Source organism: Ammodytes marinus (assembly GCF_949987685.1).
Source record: "Ammodytes marinus genome assembly, chromosome: 18".
Lineage (NCBI taxonomy): Eukaryota > Metazoa > Chordata > Actinopteri > Uranoscopiformes > Ammodytidae > Ammodytes > Ammodytes marinus.
Window position 1 is genome coordinate 9,942,369 of NC_137222.1, and position 13,984 is coordinate 9,956,352.

General features: G+C 41.1%; 1 protein-coding gene across 1 annotated transcript in view; it reads left to right on the forward strand.

Annotated features, from left to right (window-relative positions):
* Nucleotides 1–2,012: 2,012 nt before the first annotated feature.
* The window catches only part of astn2 (astrotactin 2), a gene marked incomplete at its 5' end in the record, with an annotated part of 278,723 nt that continues 266,751 nt past the window's right edge, over nucleotides 2,013–13,984 (forward strand). The window contains one exon of the mRNA XM_080046601.1: nucleotides 2,013–2,439. Coding sequence (XP_079902727.1) covers nucleotides 2,013–2,439 — 427 coding nt within the window. The remainder of the gene's footprint in view (nucleotides 2,440–13,984) is intronic.

Below are 13,984 nucleotides of genomic sequence, written 5' to 3' on the forward strand. Positions count from 1 at the left end.
GGAAAAATTCCACGGTTTACTTGTTTCAAGGTACTCTTATCGTGTGTTACCAATGTGCTGCACTTACGATCTGGGAAAAGGAGGCTTGCTTAGTCCTGCTACTTACCAGGTGGCATGTGAATGTGCACCTGAGTACTCAAGACTGCAAGTGTGTGTACTGGGACAGACTCTGTGACTAGCAGAGAGGGAGAGTGTGTTTGAATATTTCAGCACCATGGAGAGAGAGAGAGAGAGAGGCTGCAGCTGTGCCTCTTTTCCATATTAATTCTAAGCCAGTTTGGTGCATGTATTTTCAAACCGGAAAAGTGAGAAATAATAGGTATACTCGAAAAGATGTAAGTATGCATGCACGCAACGTTTGTGTGGCTTTTTCCCGTTTGTCTTACAATGATATACAAAAAGGAGCTGATGGGGCCGCCTGCAACTGGGAAAAACAATAAAACAAGTGGCGAGACAGCTTCAAAAATATCTTAGAAAGTTAACCATAAAGTATATAATACTTCAACATTTTGTTTCCATCAATTGACAGCTGTGTTCCAAAGTCACAGCACTGACTGATGTCTTTCGATGCATGTCTTCTCGTGTTAGTACTACGGCAGGAGAAGACTACTATAATGCCTGGGGTTCAAGAGCAAAAGCTATGTAAATAGATACTGTGTAGTTCATGTTTGTCATATTGAATTTGGGACACAGTATAGATTTAAGGGTTTCAGCAACATGGACAAGGATGCAGAATGTCTCTTTCACCCTCAGGGGCCAATGGCAGCAATGACAGGAAGAATGACAGAGGCAAACAAAGTCTATACTCTCACTTCTATTAAAGTCTGTACAATACTTTTTGTCTTTGTAACTACTGTCGTTCTTTGTAGAACACCTTGTGATTTTGCTACGGAAATTTCCTCACTTTCATTTCCGGTGCTGTCACCAAGGTTGATATATTTCAGGGTGGGAGGAATGCACTTCACTTTGAACTCGGTTCTTTCAGGTGAAACCGCACATTCAGTCAAAGTAGCTTTTATATTTGAAAGGCTCTGTTTAAACAGTGAGTTGACAATAGGTGAATCAATGAAGTAAAAATTATTTGCCAAGCATTTGCTGCCGAGGCTTTTAGAGGATGGTAAGTTGAAGATATGTGGCAAAACGAGGGGGGGTTGGTATTTTAATAAAAGGCAACTGTCAGTGGCACATTTGATATGCTTTTGAAATGTTAAAAAAACACCAGAGGTGAGATTGTTTAGTCAACTGCTGTTTGCAAGGTCATATAACTAACTTTAAATCTTAACTTTGGAGTCAATGTGGATAAGAAATCCTTTGAGTGATCAGAGAAAAAATGGGAACGTCTTCAGTCTCAACTCAAGGCATCTGGCAAAGCCATCTGCTGATGTGACACATGTTATTTAATCAAAAGCTCCAGAAACGCCTCATAATTGGATATTGTTTCGTCAACTGCTATTTGCAAGGTCAAAAAATAACTCAAAACTGAGACATAGGATAGGCCTATATGTAAATGAAAGGGTGCAGCACTCTACATTTAAGATTACACGAAATAGTTTATGCTATTCATTTACTTATGTTTGTTCATGACAGAAGTTCTTCTTGAATTACTGATTTCATTGAAGGGGAACATATCTCCACAACTCTTGCTCTCCACCTTTTATTAAATTGGATTTAGTAAAATCTAAGATTTTAGGGAAAACAAATTGTTTGACAAATAAATAAAGCCACGTTGACTCCACTACATATCTGTCTTTTAAAAAAAAGAACACGTGCTTGCCCGTGTTGAAGTCGTGCGTTATCCCAACGGTGTGAACACAACACAGACGAACGGTGTGCGAGTGGAGAGTCCGGGAGATGCCACTCTCACTACACCTGTGCTGCCGCCTCCTGGACGGACGCGACTCCTTTTTTGCAAGCGAGCGACTGTAGCCTACACACTATAAGTGAACGGGCAGCAGCTTATGAGCCCCACTCAAAGCGGTGGAGGAGACAAGAGCCACGCACGAGGAGCGGGGATGGCGAGGATATTACTGCCGCGCGCCCTTCTCGTGGTGGGGCTCGTGCTGCTGACGGAAACGTGGACGGCGCGGGCCAACGGTTTGTTTGCCACGTCGCCCGACGAGGAGCGCCGGGAAAGGGACCATAGAGGGAACGAAGCGGAGACGCCGTGCGAGGTGAAAGCAGTCACCGTATCAACGCTGCCCGTACTCCGGGATAACGAGTTCAGTTTCACCGGCGGAGGAGCCCCGGCGGGGAACGTGGTTGGAGCAGGCGCCTCTGCTGCTGGTGGTGGTGGTGGTGGTAGTGGGGCAGGTGGAGGAGGAGCAGTGGGAGGAGGAGGTGGGGAATCCCGGCTCCTATTATTCGTTCGGACCGACCTACCTGGGCGAATATCCGTAATGGATGATCTTGACAACACCGCTCTCCCCTACTTCACGCTCGGTAAGAACTGCTGCTTTGGGGTTCGTGTGTGCGTGTGTGTGTGTGTGTGTGTGTGTGCGTGTGCGTGTGCGTGTGCGTGTGTGTGTGTGTGTGTGCGCGCGTGTGTGTGTGTGTGTGTGTGTTCACCCCTCAGCGGACATCATGACCAGTCAACCCCATAGTTGCACATTTGGTGTTGTATCAGGCTGTGCTGCTCATCCTAAATTTCATTCCCAAATATGCCCTGTTTACCACCTTGTTTGCAATTGTTAAGTTGCTTTGCAGCAGAAAGTGGGCCTACAACTAATAATCCAGGTAAAAGTCTCATATGGCCTCCCCTTTCCCTTTGTTTACATGAAACACTGCTGCGTCTACAAACTACCTCAAAGTGCCACACTCAAAGTTTCCTACGGGCACTCCTTCCCCATTCCCTATTTTTCTGTCTTTCTCTTTCTCAATTTTTTTCTGGCTTTACCCATTTTCTAGTTAAATACGATTATGACTTAAAATGTCATGCTTGCCCTAAGTGTGGTGGCCCAATCAAGGGATGCAATTTGGCCCCCTGCAAATATGCATGAAATTTGTATTTTTCTCTCTCTGTCTTGAGCACATAATTCAAAGCACACATGCATTCCCTGTTGTATATTGTAAGTTGTAAGTGAATAGAATACAGATATATTTTTAATAGAATAGTGGGCTTATGTTTGTGTCACAGTCAACACTTTGCCTTTGCAGGAATCTCCCTCCCTCTTTGCTGTAGTCACAGATAAATGGAGTGAATCAAAACACACTTTTTACAGGTCACCTGAATTTACCCGTGAAAGCCATTGGCTTTAAAATAGCCTTGGGAACAGCATCACTGATTTGGTAATCATATAGAGGACCTGATGGCAAGAACGTGTTTCTGCCTTGGATAGGCAGACCTACCACTAAGATATAAGCAGGCTATGTACGGAGGGAACTTGCTTACCTTGCTCTCTCCGTATTTTTCACTTATGTCACAGTCGTGTGAAAGATGGATGTTCTCATAACCTCATGCACAGCAACTGTTTGTGTGACTGTGTATTGGCAGATGTGAGATTAGAGACAGAGTGTGTGGCACACACACAGACACACATAGGGATGTTTGTTATTTGCAATAAACCACACAAGGTGGACCATAATTGCCAAACGCTGTATGTGTTCCACTGGACTGGCTCAGTATGATAGAAAAAAACCTGTTCCAACGGCGAATACAATGATGCAGGACTTGGTGGAGGTCAGTGATGTGGGTACTGAGAGAATCTGTGTCTCATTACCACAGCTTTTAGCCTGTGGCTTACTACCCCCGTCCTCTCTTTCCCTCATCTCTTTTCTGCAGGAAGAGTGTCGGCTAAACTAGCCTCGCAAAGCAAAGGCGGGCAGGCAGGCTGAGGGCTGGAGCATTAGGCTAGTAAATCACTTTCTATTCTCATTAAGGACAGCCGTTGACTGGTGAGAAAGGCCTCTCTGTCCTCCCAGTCAGCCAGCTAGCAAATTTGCTGCTTCACCCTTCCAGTGCATGGCTGCACGCCGTGGAGGGAGGGTAAAAGACGGGCTTTATGGGTCCAATGCGAGCATATTTTTCGCCCACGCCATCAGGCATGTTGTGAAACCAAGGAACCACCCGAAAGTAGTTATATCCATGATGACTTGTGATGTTGTCACTAAACTTAGTTTCATGGCCTTCACTAGCAATTCATATCGGTAAGAGAAACAACGGTAACATGTTTCCTATTCAATAAAAGCAATGTACGACTACTGTTACCAATCATAGTAATACAAATGTGTTTGTCAGGAAAATGTGAGATAATCCAAAACAAACATGTCTTATTTAATTTTTTTAATTTTAATTTTTTAATTTTAATTTTTATATTATTATATTTAAGTCAATTATTTACTTACAAGCTGGTATGACACCTCCTCGGTAGTCCTGAGACTTTCATACACCCAAAGCTTATGGCAATGTAAAAAACAAACAAACAACAATAACAACAACTATACTATAAAAGATGCTGACCGGAGTCCAAGAAAGAAATAGACATTGCGGCGTCACCTATGTTTCTTCTTGTATTCAGTATTCAGCATCATAATGCATTAGGTCATCTCGATGTCTTCTCTCTCGACAGATGAATTAGTGGCCGAGTTCTGTCCGTGAAATGGAAGGTTGTACCCGACATCATAAAAAGACTTCATTTCATTGATTTAGTAGAACCAAATTCAGTTGAGCCAATTCAATTATGTATTCAGGGATTTGTTGCATCAATTGTCTACCTTATCATTTTCCCTCAATCGTATTATTAAAATTGTGATTTTTGAAGCTCCTGGATGCTACGAAAGCTTAAGCCTCGACAAATACTTAGTCAGATCCCACGCACGCACGCACGCACGCACGCGCGCACACACACAGACACACACACACACACACACGGATTTAAGCATGGGCATTGTCTTTTTTTATCCTTTACTTTTTCTTCATGTTTTAATACCCAGGATACAATATGTAGGACCGTTTAGCTCGCACACTGCATTGTATATGGGCAACCACCCCCCACCAATCTATTCTGTGTTCCGGAAGCTGCTAACATCAGTGCCAGTAACGAAGCAGGCTGACGACTCTTAGCAACATGGCACAACTAGAGAGCATTAAACTGTAGCACAACAACATATGGTGGAAAACTTGTAGTCTGGAGCAATTAATCATGCCATTTACAGTAATCAAACATTTTCTCACGGACTCTGTTTCCAAGGAGTAAACAAATCGAAAGAACTAGCAAACTTCAGCGTTTCTACTCGAAGGAATTTTTTTTTACATTTTTTAAGATAATTTTTTTGGCATAGTATGGAGGGAAACAGAGTTGAAATGGGGAGACAGGAAAAGATGACATGTAGTAAATGTCCACGGGTCAGATTTGAACCCACGACCACTGTGACAAGGACTGAGTCCACATAGTATGCGCTCTACCCACTACGCCACCCGAGGGCCCTCTCGAAGGACATTTTGACTTCTTAGCTTAAAATAACATAATTGCCTTCTTTTATTTATTTCTAAAGCAAATGAACAGACTTTTTGGTCACTAATTGCTTTACCATGTAAGTCAGAGTTTACCGCTGTGCTACACTTGACTCGGTTCAAAGTTACAAATGGTGCGTTGCTTTACATCTCCTGACAGCACCTTTATTCTCCCAGAGTTCTCCTTCTCCTTATTAGCCAAATGCCATCCAAACCATAATGAGCACAGGCGCCTGTCCATTTTTTTCCTCCAATATTGTCAGGTGTCCGCTTGTTTTGTCAAACAGAGCAGTCAGGGGTTGGGTTGGGGGAAGGCTAAAGGACAGCGAGTACCCTTCCCACCGTGGCATGCCGGCGCAGCTTTGATTTATTACTTTAAGTGTCATGGAGAATGGATGAACAGAAAGGGCAGTGCAGAGGAAATGTACAGGGCGCCTTCCCTTCCCTTCCCCCTCCGCACTTGTTTTTCTTTTCGAAGCCCATACGTGTTTGCAGAAATAATAGTAAAGCAGTGAGAGAGTGAGAGAAACGTATTCAATAAGCACACACAACCTATATTACCTTCTGTACCTTTGGCGGTGCATTGGATTTGCTGACATGTTTTATTCTTTTTTTAGCATGTTGGAAGAAGAATAAGGTTTTAATCAAGCCACAGTCAAGGAACAAAGTGTTTGACTTTTGCAGCTTCAGGGCTAACTAACCCTCCTTTTCCCAGTGCTTACTCAGTCATACTCTACTTCTCCAGCGTCAATCCACATTTAAATAATAAAAAGCGATAATGCCAGGTAGTTTTACCATGCAGTGTGCAAAACATGTTGGTACAGCGACTTTGTAGCGTCCTAGGTCGAAATGGTAGGGTGAAAATTCCGATGCTGCTACGCTTTGAGACGCGAGATCATTTTATCTGCTCATTTGTGGAAATCGATGCGTCTAGCAACATGGCTGACTCGGTAAACACCTCATTAGGAGTTCACCTTTTAAAAAAACCTTCAGGCACTTAATTCAGGAATCGAAAGCATTCAAATGTCTCCCCGCTCTATGTCAATCAGCCATTTCCTCTCCCTCTCTCTACCCCGTCTCTCTTCTCTGCCCCTCTACAGTTACAGCAAACCTAGCCTGTTATTAAGAGACCGGAGATTAAAAGCAACGGTGGTAAAGTAAAAGAAAAGAAGAATGCCAGCACTGGAGCACTCTGTTCACTGTAGCACGGAACATGTGCACACTGCACTACATCTCAATCTTATGTCAGGGAGCCGAGCTTAGCTCTGCAGGAGAAGCAATGAAGAAGGAGGGGAAAAGGTCAAGAGGAGAGATGGGAGTTATTACATGGTGTGTATGGAGCTGAGGGGGAGGATTGCGTTTTTGTAAGCACTTTTTAAATTTTAACACAGCATTTTATTTCTTCATTTGTCACTATTATGAATAGACTGTAGAATAGTATGAATGAAAAAGATCCATAGAGAGACCATAGTGACTAGTTCAATGACCCACAGCATAACAAATGGTCTATTTATCATCTTTTGAACCGGCCCAACAGAACCTTCTTTTTTTTTGTCAGATAAATGCACTTCTACAGACAGTTTCGTTTGCAATGTGAATTCTGTACCTAACCACACAACTTCTTCGTGTACTGTGCCCTGCCACAGTTCTTTCATTCTAGTGACTCTTGGATTGTTCATGGGAAGAAAGCAGCTTTATTGCCAGGTATTCTAAATGTGTTTTGCAACTTTTTGTGATTATTAGTTTTTTCGTCATTTGAACTGAGCTGGAATGAAAAGTTAAGCAATCCAGTGTAGTAGCTTCAGTTAAATGCCAATTGTCCAAACACATTTTTAAATATTAGATGCTGTTGCGGGATGGCACTGATAATGATGGTTTACACTTGCATATGGTAAGTAGCAATGGCTCAGAGTGTTCAACACAGCAACAGCTTTGTGTGGCAGCTCTGATGGTGTTTGACAGCTTTGCCAATGTGACGCAAGATGTGTGAGAAATGATAGGAGGCAACCAACATAAAGTGTCACAATAAGTCTACTGTGAAGAACACCATTCTTCCAAAAAGATAACCCCTCATTTAGTTTTAGTTATGGTGATGGTGGTGGAGATTACTGTCAAAAGTTACTGTGCAAAATCTCCTATACATTTTAAATTGGGTTGAGATCTGGTGACTGAAGGCAATAGACATCAGTAACCCCTATATGGAAGAATCTACATTGTGTTTCTCCACTTGTTTAAACAGGGTTTACTTTTAATTTGTTGACATGTCGTGCAAATTGCACTTTTTTCTTTTTGCTGTCGTGGGAAATTGCCTCAGTTGGTTAACCGTGATTGGCTTTTTCTTTTCCTCCTCGACACTGCAACGCACAACAATCGATATGATTAGAACTAAGGAAAGAGTAACCTGGTAACAGAGACGCCATCATTCTGTATTAACATGACCTTGTAGGGAACACCAACAGTTGCCTACGTTTTTTTTTTTACAGAGATAGGACAACATTCTCCACATTCCCAAGAGCTGTACTTATATTTGACTTCACTTGTTCCATATTTCCTCAGATACACAAATCATAGAATGTCAGTTTCATCTCTTTAAAGATCCTGACGTCTCCTTATACAACCCAGGCCTCAACAGGCACACACCAGGGGGCCTTCGACAATGTGCTATCCATATAATCTGCCTGGAATACAGTCTTTTCAAAGTATTTGGAGTTTAACATATAGCTACAGATAGCAAACAGTAACAGCCTAATGCAAAGTGAATACATGATACATGGTTATGTCTCTTAATTGTTTACTTTCACAGTTCTTTTTGTGAACAGGTGTAAAGACATAACACAAGTATGTGATGTTCAAACAGTTGATTAAGAAAAATTTCTGGAAGTGGAAAATAGGCTTATGCACACAGCTTTATTCCAACTCATGCTGGGTTTACACTACAGGGGCCTCATTTATCAACAGTGCGTAGAAAAGGTTCTAAATTCACTCTTACGAATGAAATTTAGTATGTGCTTAAGTACAAAAAAATCGGTATTTATCAAACGTGCGCTGGCCTATCGTACGCACACCAGTAAGTCATCAATCTTGATAAATCCCACATGTTCTTAAGTACCATGCTCGTTCACGCTCAGACCATTTGCATTCAGAAACGCCTCCAATTAACCATATATGGTCACAACAACACATCCCTTTATCAACCATCTGAATGTGTTTTACCCCTCTCCGCCACAATGGTAAAGAGCCGAGGGTAACGAAAAGAAACTTCTCCAACACATAAATGGAAACCCTTGTAAACGAGGTTGAATCAAAGCAAAACATATTTTGTTGGCTCACTTAGTGCAGGCATTAAAACAAAAGAAAGCTTGCTGCATGGGAAAATGTGATATTTTCGAGCAAGTTGTAAGGCAACGGCATTGTTTGGGGTCCGCGATCTGACAACTTTACGTGCAGTCATTCATAAACTCTTTCAATAAATACGAGATGAAGATAAGTTCCTAACAACATTAGAGTGAATGAAATTAAATTAAATGAGTGATTGGCGAGTCTGGCGAGTCACCGCGGCTCGTCCAGCTCACAGCTGAGTGCTGTCAGATGAGACGCACAGAGAGCATCGGAGGGATCCTCCGCTTCAAAATATGTAAACGTGTGACACATTTAATGAATAATCAATTAGAGCTTACCTAAAAATAAGTGAGCCATATAACTATTTCTTGCATTTAGGATGTTAGCTCATTTGGACGCTGTTTTGACCGTCTGTTTTCATTGATGTATTGGCGATTTTATATCTACTTTCAGTTTCCTTACTGAGTCGTGATCAGTGTTCTTACAGAAACTTAGATTATAAAACAAGAGGTCCAAAACACAGATGATGATTAAACAAACAAATGTATGACTTTATATTACCTTAGAAATGCACGGGTGGATTTGACGCGTGGCGATTATAGGTATAAAGAGAACGCTGGCGGTTCTAGTGTTAGTGCAGACGTTGAAACTCTTAAATGCTTTGCTTTGTGCTTGTAATATCGCTATGCTACCACTAGATTCTGTTCGTAAGCATGGTCAGAGTTGTGCTTACATTTACACACATTCATAAGTCTAAGTACATTTTGGTAAATTCCATACTTTGCGTGGCAATGTTCTTACGCCCTACTTACGCACAGATTTGTGCGTAAGTTCGGTTGATAAATGAGGCCCCAGGACTTTTAAAAGACTTTGAAAAGACTGAAGACTGAAACCCTCTTACAACTAAAGACTATCAACTCACACCTGAAGACAGAGTCATTAGTTTTCAATCACAGAGTGAGATTTTGAAAAGACAGGGGGTCTCATATTGCAAGACTACAACTAGATTCCTTTTGAGATTAATATTATTTCCGCAAACGCGATTGGGATTATTTAATTAGAAAAAAGTAAATTCAATATTCCGAGCGGGGGACTTCCTTTAGTTATTTGACCATCTTTATTTGCTGATCTCGTCCCCCAATAACTTTAACTCCTAACCCTGTATTTGATGGTAAAGTGTTAAGGTTGCGCGGCTGTCAGCCTGGTTCTCCAGCCGGCTGCTTGGAAAAAGTGTCTGAAATAAGTGCCTGCACAGGCGGACACAGGTCGCGACTAATGCCGCTCCCCCTGCGTCGTGCTTGGTGCATGTGAGAGTGTGACAGTGCTTACGTCATTTCGCTTGAGCCAACCCCATAAGACTAACAATAATATCAAACATGTTTGATAATGTCGGAACGTCAAGACGGGAAGAAGACTGGCTGAAATCGGGTAGGATGACCACCTTATACCAAACGACTGAGATTACGTGTGCACGCCACAACTCCAGCACGACTTTTGTGATTTCAGTCCGACATAGGAAGATTGTCTGCGACTGTCAAATTGTGTGAAAAGTTGTGTAGTGTAAACCCAGCATAAGATGTATGCAACAGAATTTAGGATACACACAGCTTTAGTGCTTTGATGCAAGGAGTACATACACTGTACTCTGGCTTTTGTGCATCTACACGTTTCATCTTGAACCTGCATAGATATACAGTATGAATGAATCGGGTCTCTGAAGTCATAACGAGTACATTGGTATTTGCTTGCACCAACATGTTTGACTGTAGTCAGAATATGCTATTTGCTGTTTTTGCTGAATTTATTTTTTTGCAAATAAACTGCTTTTCGGAAAACAAACAACAGCTTGTTAGAATCTATCCCCTCACCCTATGGTGAACTCATTTGACAGGCATGGAGTGAAGAATCATGCTCATTTAGCTTAATGGTTACAGGCCCTCAGTGATTACATGGAAAGGTTGAATGAGTTGTGGTCAGAGATGCATGCTGTTTGCCTTGCTTTGCAGGAACTGTATTTTGTTATGCTTTGTTCTACTATCAGTGTCTGTAGTGGTGCCTTATGGCAGCTGTGGACAGCTTTGATCTCAAGATAATCATTTGAACATCACCTTTGCTGAGAGGCGCATTGTGGTTATTCTTGTTATGCACAAGCTCAGTTTTTCCCTGTATTCTCAGACGTATGCAAAGCGAAAAATATGCACAATCGTACACTTTTTCTGTTTTTTTTAATAGGCAAAGAAGATCAAAGATAATGTCTGGCAAATGAGGGAATGGCAGAAATCCAACAGCTTTTTGTTTTGTTTGGGTTTTTGCTCATCAAATATTGTGTGTTTAAAATGAGTCGGCTAAGATGCAGATGTGTTGGGGTGATTAACTGAAGCAGTGTAAATAAAAGACTGGGTAGATCCTTATAAAATGTACCCTTCCTTATACATAAACATGAGGCTTGGGCTCTATTTACTTATGTGTCAGACAAATGAGGTTGTCTGCTTAAACATGTAATTGCTGGAGCTCTGCGAAGCGTAATGGGTGATTCCGATATTTAAAAACCTGAGTATATATTTCTGTTTATTTGAGAATGGGACAGTGCAAATTTATAAAACACATCGCTATCGATGGGCTTAAAAAATACCAGTATTAAGCAAAAGGCTACTTTTCATCTGTACTCCCCTGGCCTCGATGTCAAAAAATACAAATAAGCGAAAAATTGAAAATATAAAGACAACACAACAAGCAGAGCAGAACTTAGGCACAAAACAGGGCACGGCACAGAACCAAACCGATTACCCAATACATCGAAAGCACACAGTAGGTTACAAGGCAAAACAACAAGGCATATAGTATTTGAAAAGCCACAGTTGTTATGAGCAATACAAGCTGAAAGTTGAGTTGAGGATACCGGTTGTAGAATATGTATATATCTAGCGTGTTCACCTCCTGTTACCAACCTGACAGCCATTTCAGCCACAAGGTTTTTACACAAGACATCCACAATGGCTTTGAAAGCTTTCATAGGTTCATTCAGAAGTCCTGGGATGTATTATCACGACTCTTTGCAAGTCAACTAAAACCAGTAGCCTGCATTTATTAAGACATTAGCGTCGAAAATAAAAGGCAACCTTAACTTTCTTTATCAGTCGATCCGCTTGTAAGAGTTTGATAGTTGCATTCTGCAGATTTTAAGTTCCATTCTATGTTACTTTTAAACATTGTTTTATGTGGGTGCACCCCCAAGTCAAGGGTTATTTATCTTGACATGTAAAGCCAGACTTGTATCAAAGAATAGCCTGGTTGGTGTATACACTATAACAAGAGATATTGCAAGCTGATTCCCAAAGTATTCATAAACTTTATGCTTGCATACGGTAGAGGGGCTTTTAAGTCTGTGCGCTGAATACATAATGTGACACTGATTTATAAAAGCAATTTCATTTAGTTGCTCCTTTTGCTCCTTGCGCTACTCTGGTGTGTCCGCCACCACATAATAGAAGGCCCCGCGTGACAAAAACTGTGTAATGAACTTGCTCTGTTCAAATACCTTTTCATAATGCGCGCCAGACGATCGGCGCACAGGGAGTTCGGAGGGAATCAATCAACTTTCACAAAATGTCTTTAAAACCCAAGCGTGATGGACTTGTTGAATATTTTACCGACTTCAAATTTGCCTCAGATCACCGAGGTCGCCATCTGTGGACAATAAAGACTTTAGTTTACCACAGGAGAAGTGCACATAACCTTTCAAACAAAGCTCCGCTTTGCTTTAATAGAATAGAAGACAGGTAATATAGGGGCACTTTTCCTTTAAAGGTTATCTGGATAAATACATTTTATTGAATCCAACTCCAGAAAAAATTAAATTCAAGGTTTTCACCGGGTTTTCTAAGCAGATAAACTATTGGACACCAGAATGTGTATTTATAACAACCAGCGTTTTGTATTTAAAAGGACTTTTACTGAACCGTTACATATTAGAAGCTGTGCTTCAAAAAGATGCATTTCTATCAGTTTGTTATGCTGCTAGATTTTTGCAATATGTGAAGACTTCTTCTGCACTTAGTCAGAATGTAATGTTTCTATCTTTTCCACTATTAAAGTTGAGCAGATCAATAATGATGCGTACCGTCCGGACATTTCATTTTGAGAATCGAAAATATTGATATCAAGTGTTTTCTCTAACAAAGACTGACTTTATATTTAACGAGAATAAAATTTTGCTTTGGGCTGAAATTGAAAGAAAAGGAAGCAAGTGATGTAAGAATGTAGAAATTGCACACTTTCTACGAGGCTTCTCATTCAGAGAGAAACAATGACAAACAGACATGCATAGATAAACATACTGAATGAAGCCTTTATTGTTACTATTTTGTATTTATTAAATTAACTCAATATCTGAATGAATAAATGTTTTAGCCAACCTTAAGTTGAAACACAATTCTATAGACATTCAACATTGAACACTTACTAATATCTAATGAACTATTCAGTAACTCATAAATAAGTGAATATTATAATTTTAATCAACTCCAGTTTTACTGGATTTCCAGTAAATTGGCGGTAAACAGACTTACCCTAGGTACACAAGTAGACATTATGAAGCTACCTACTGTGCTGAAGTGCCAGCCCTTTGAGGGGATTTGGACTAACCAGATGACATGCATGAACACAGAAATGGAGTGAAATGAAACATGAGCACGGAAATATGCTTGAAGAGCAGAGAGAGAGTTTATGGATTGGACATTGCTTGCTACTCGGGGCGGCATGTTCTCACATTTGGATTTCTGCTTGAGGCTCGCAGTAATGCTCCAAAAATGTGAAGTTCATCCCTGTGTGAGAGCTATCAGTGTGCGTGAGAGCAGGTGGAAATTCCTTTGCCTGGGCAGTTCTCCTAGTTGTGTGCAAGGTCTCTAACATATCTTGCATGAGTGGAAATGGAAATGCTGCATATCCCCCCTAATGATATCCAGCCAGTCAGTGGCACACTTCCCTCTGCCAACAGCTTCCTACGAATAGCAGTGCTGCCTACATTTTACAGAGTCCTCCATGAAGCTATGGTAATGTTTTTAAACTGTTTACGGATATGCAAACTTTTTTAGTAATTTAGTCCCATTTTCATACATAATTAATTCATTGCAAATCAAAAGATTAGTCAGCCCATCAGTACACACAGTTAATTCTCAAAGTCCCCTTTCTCTGTGG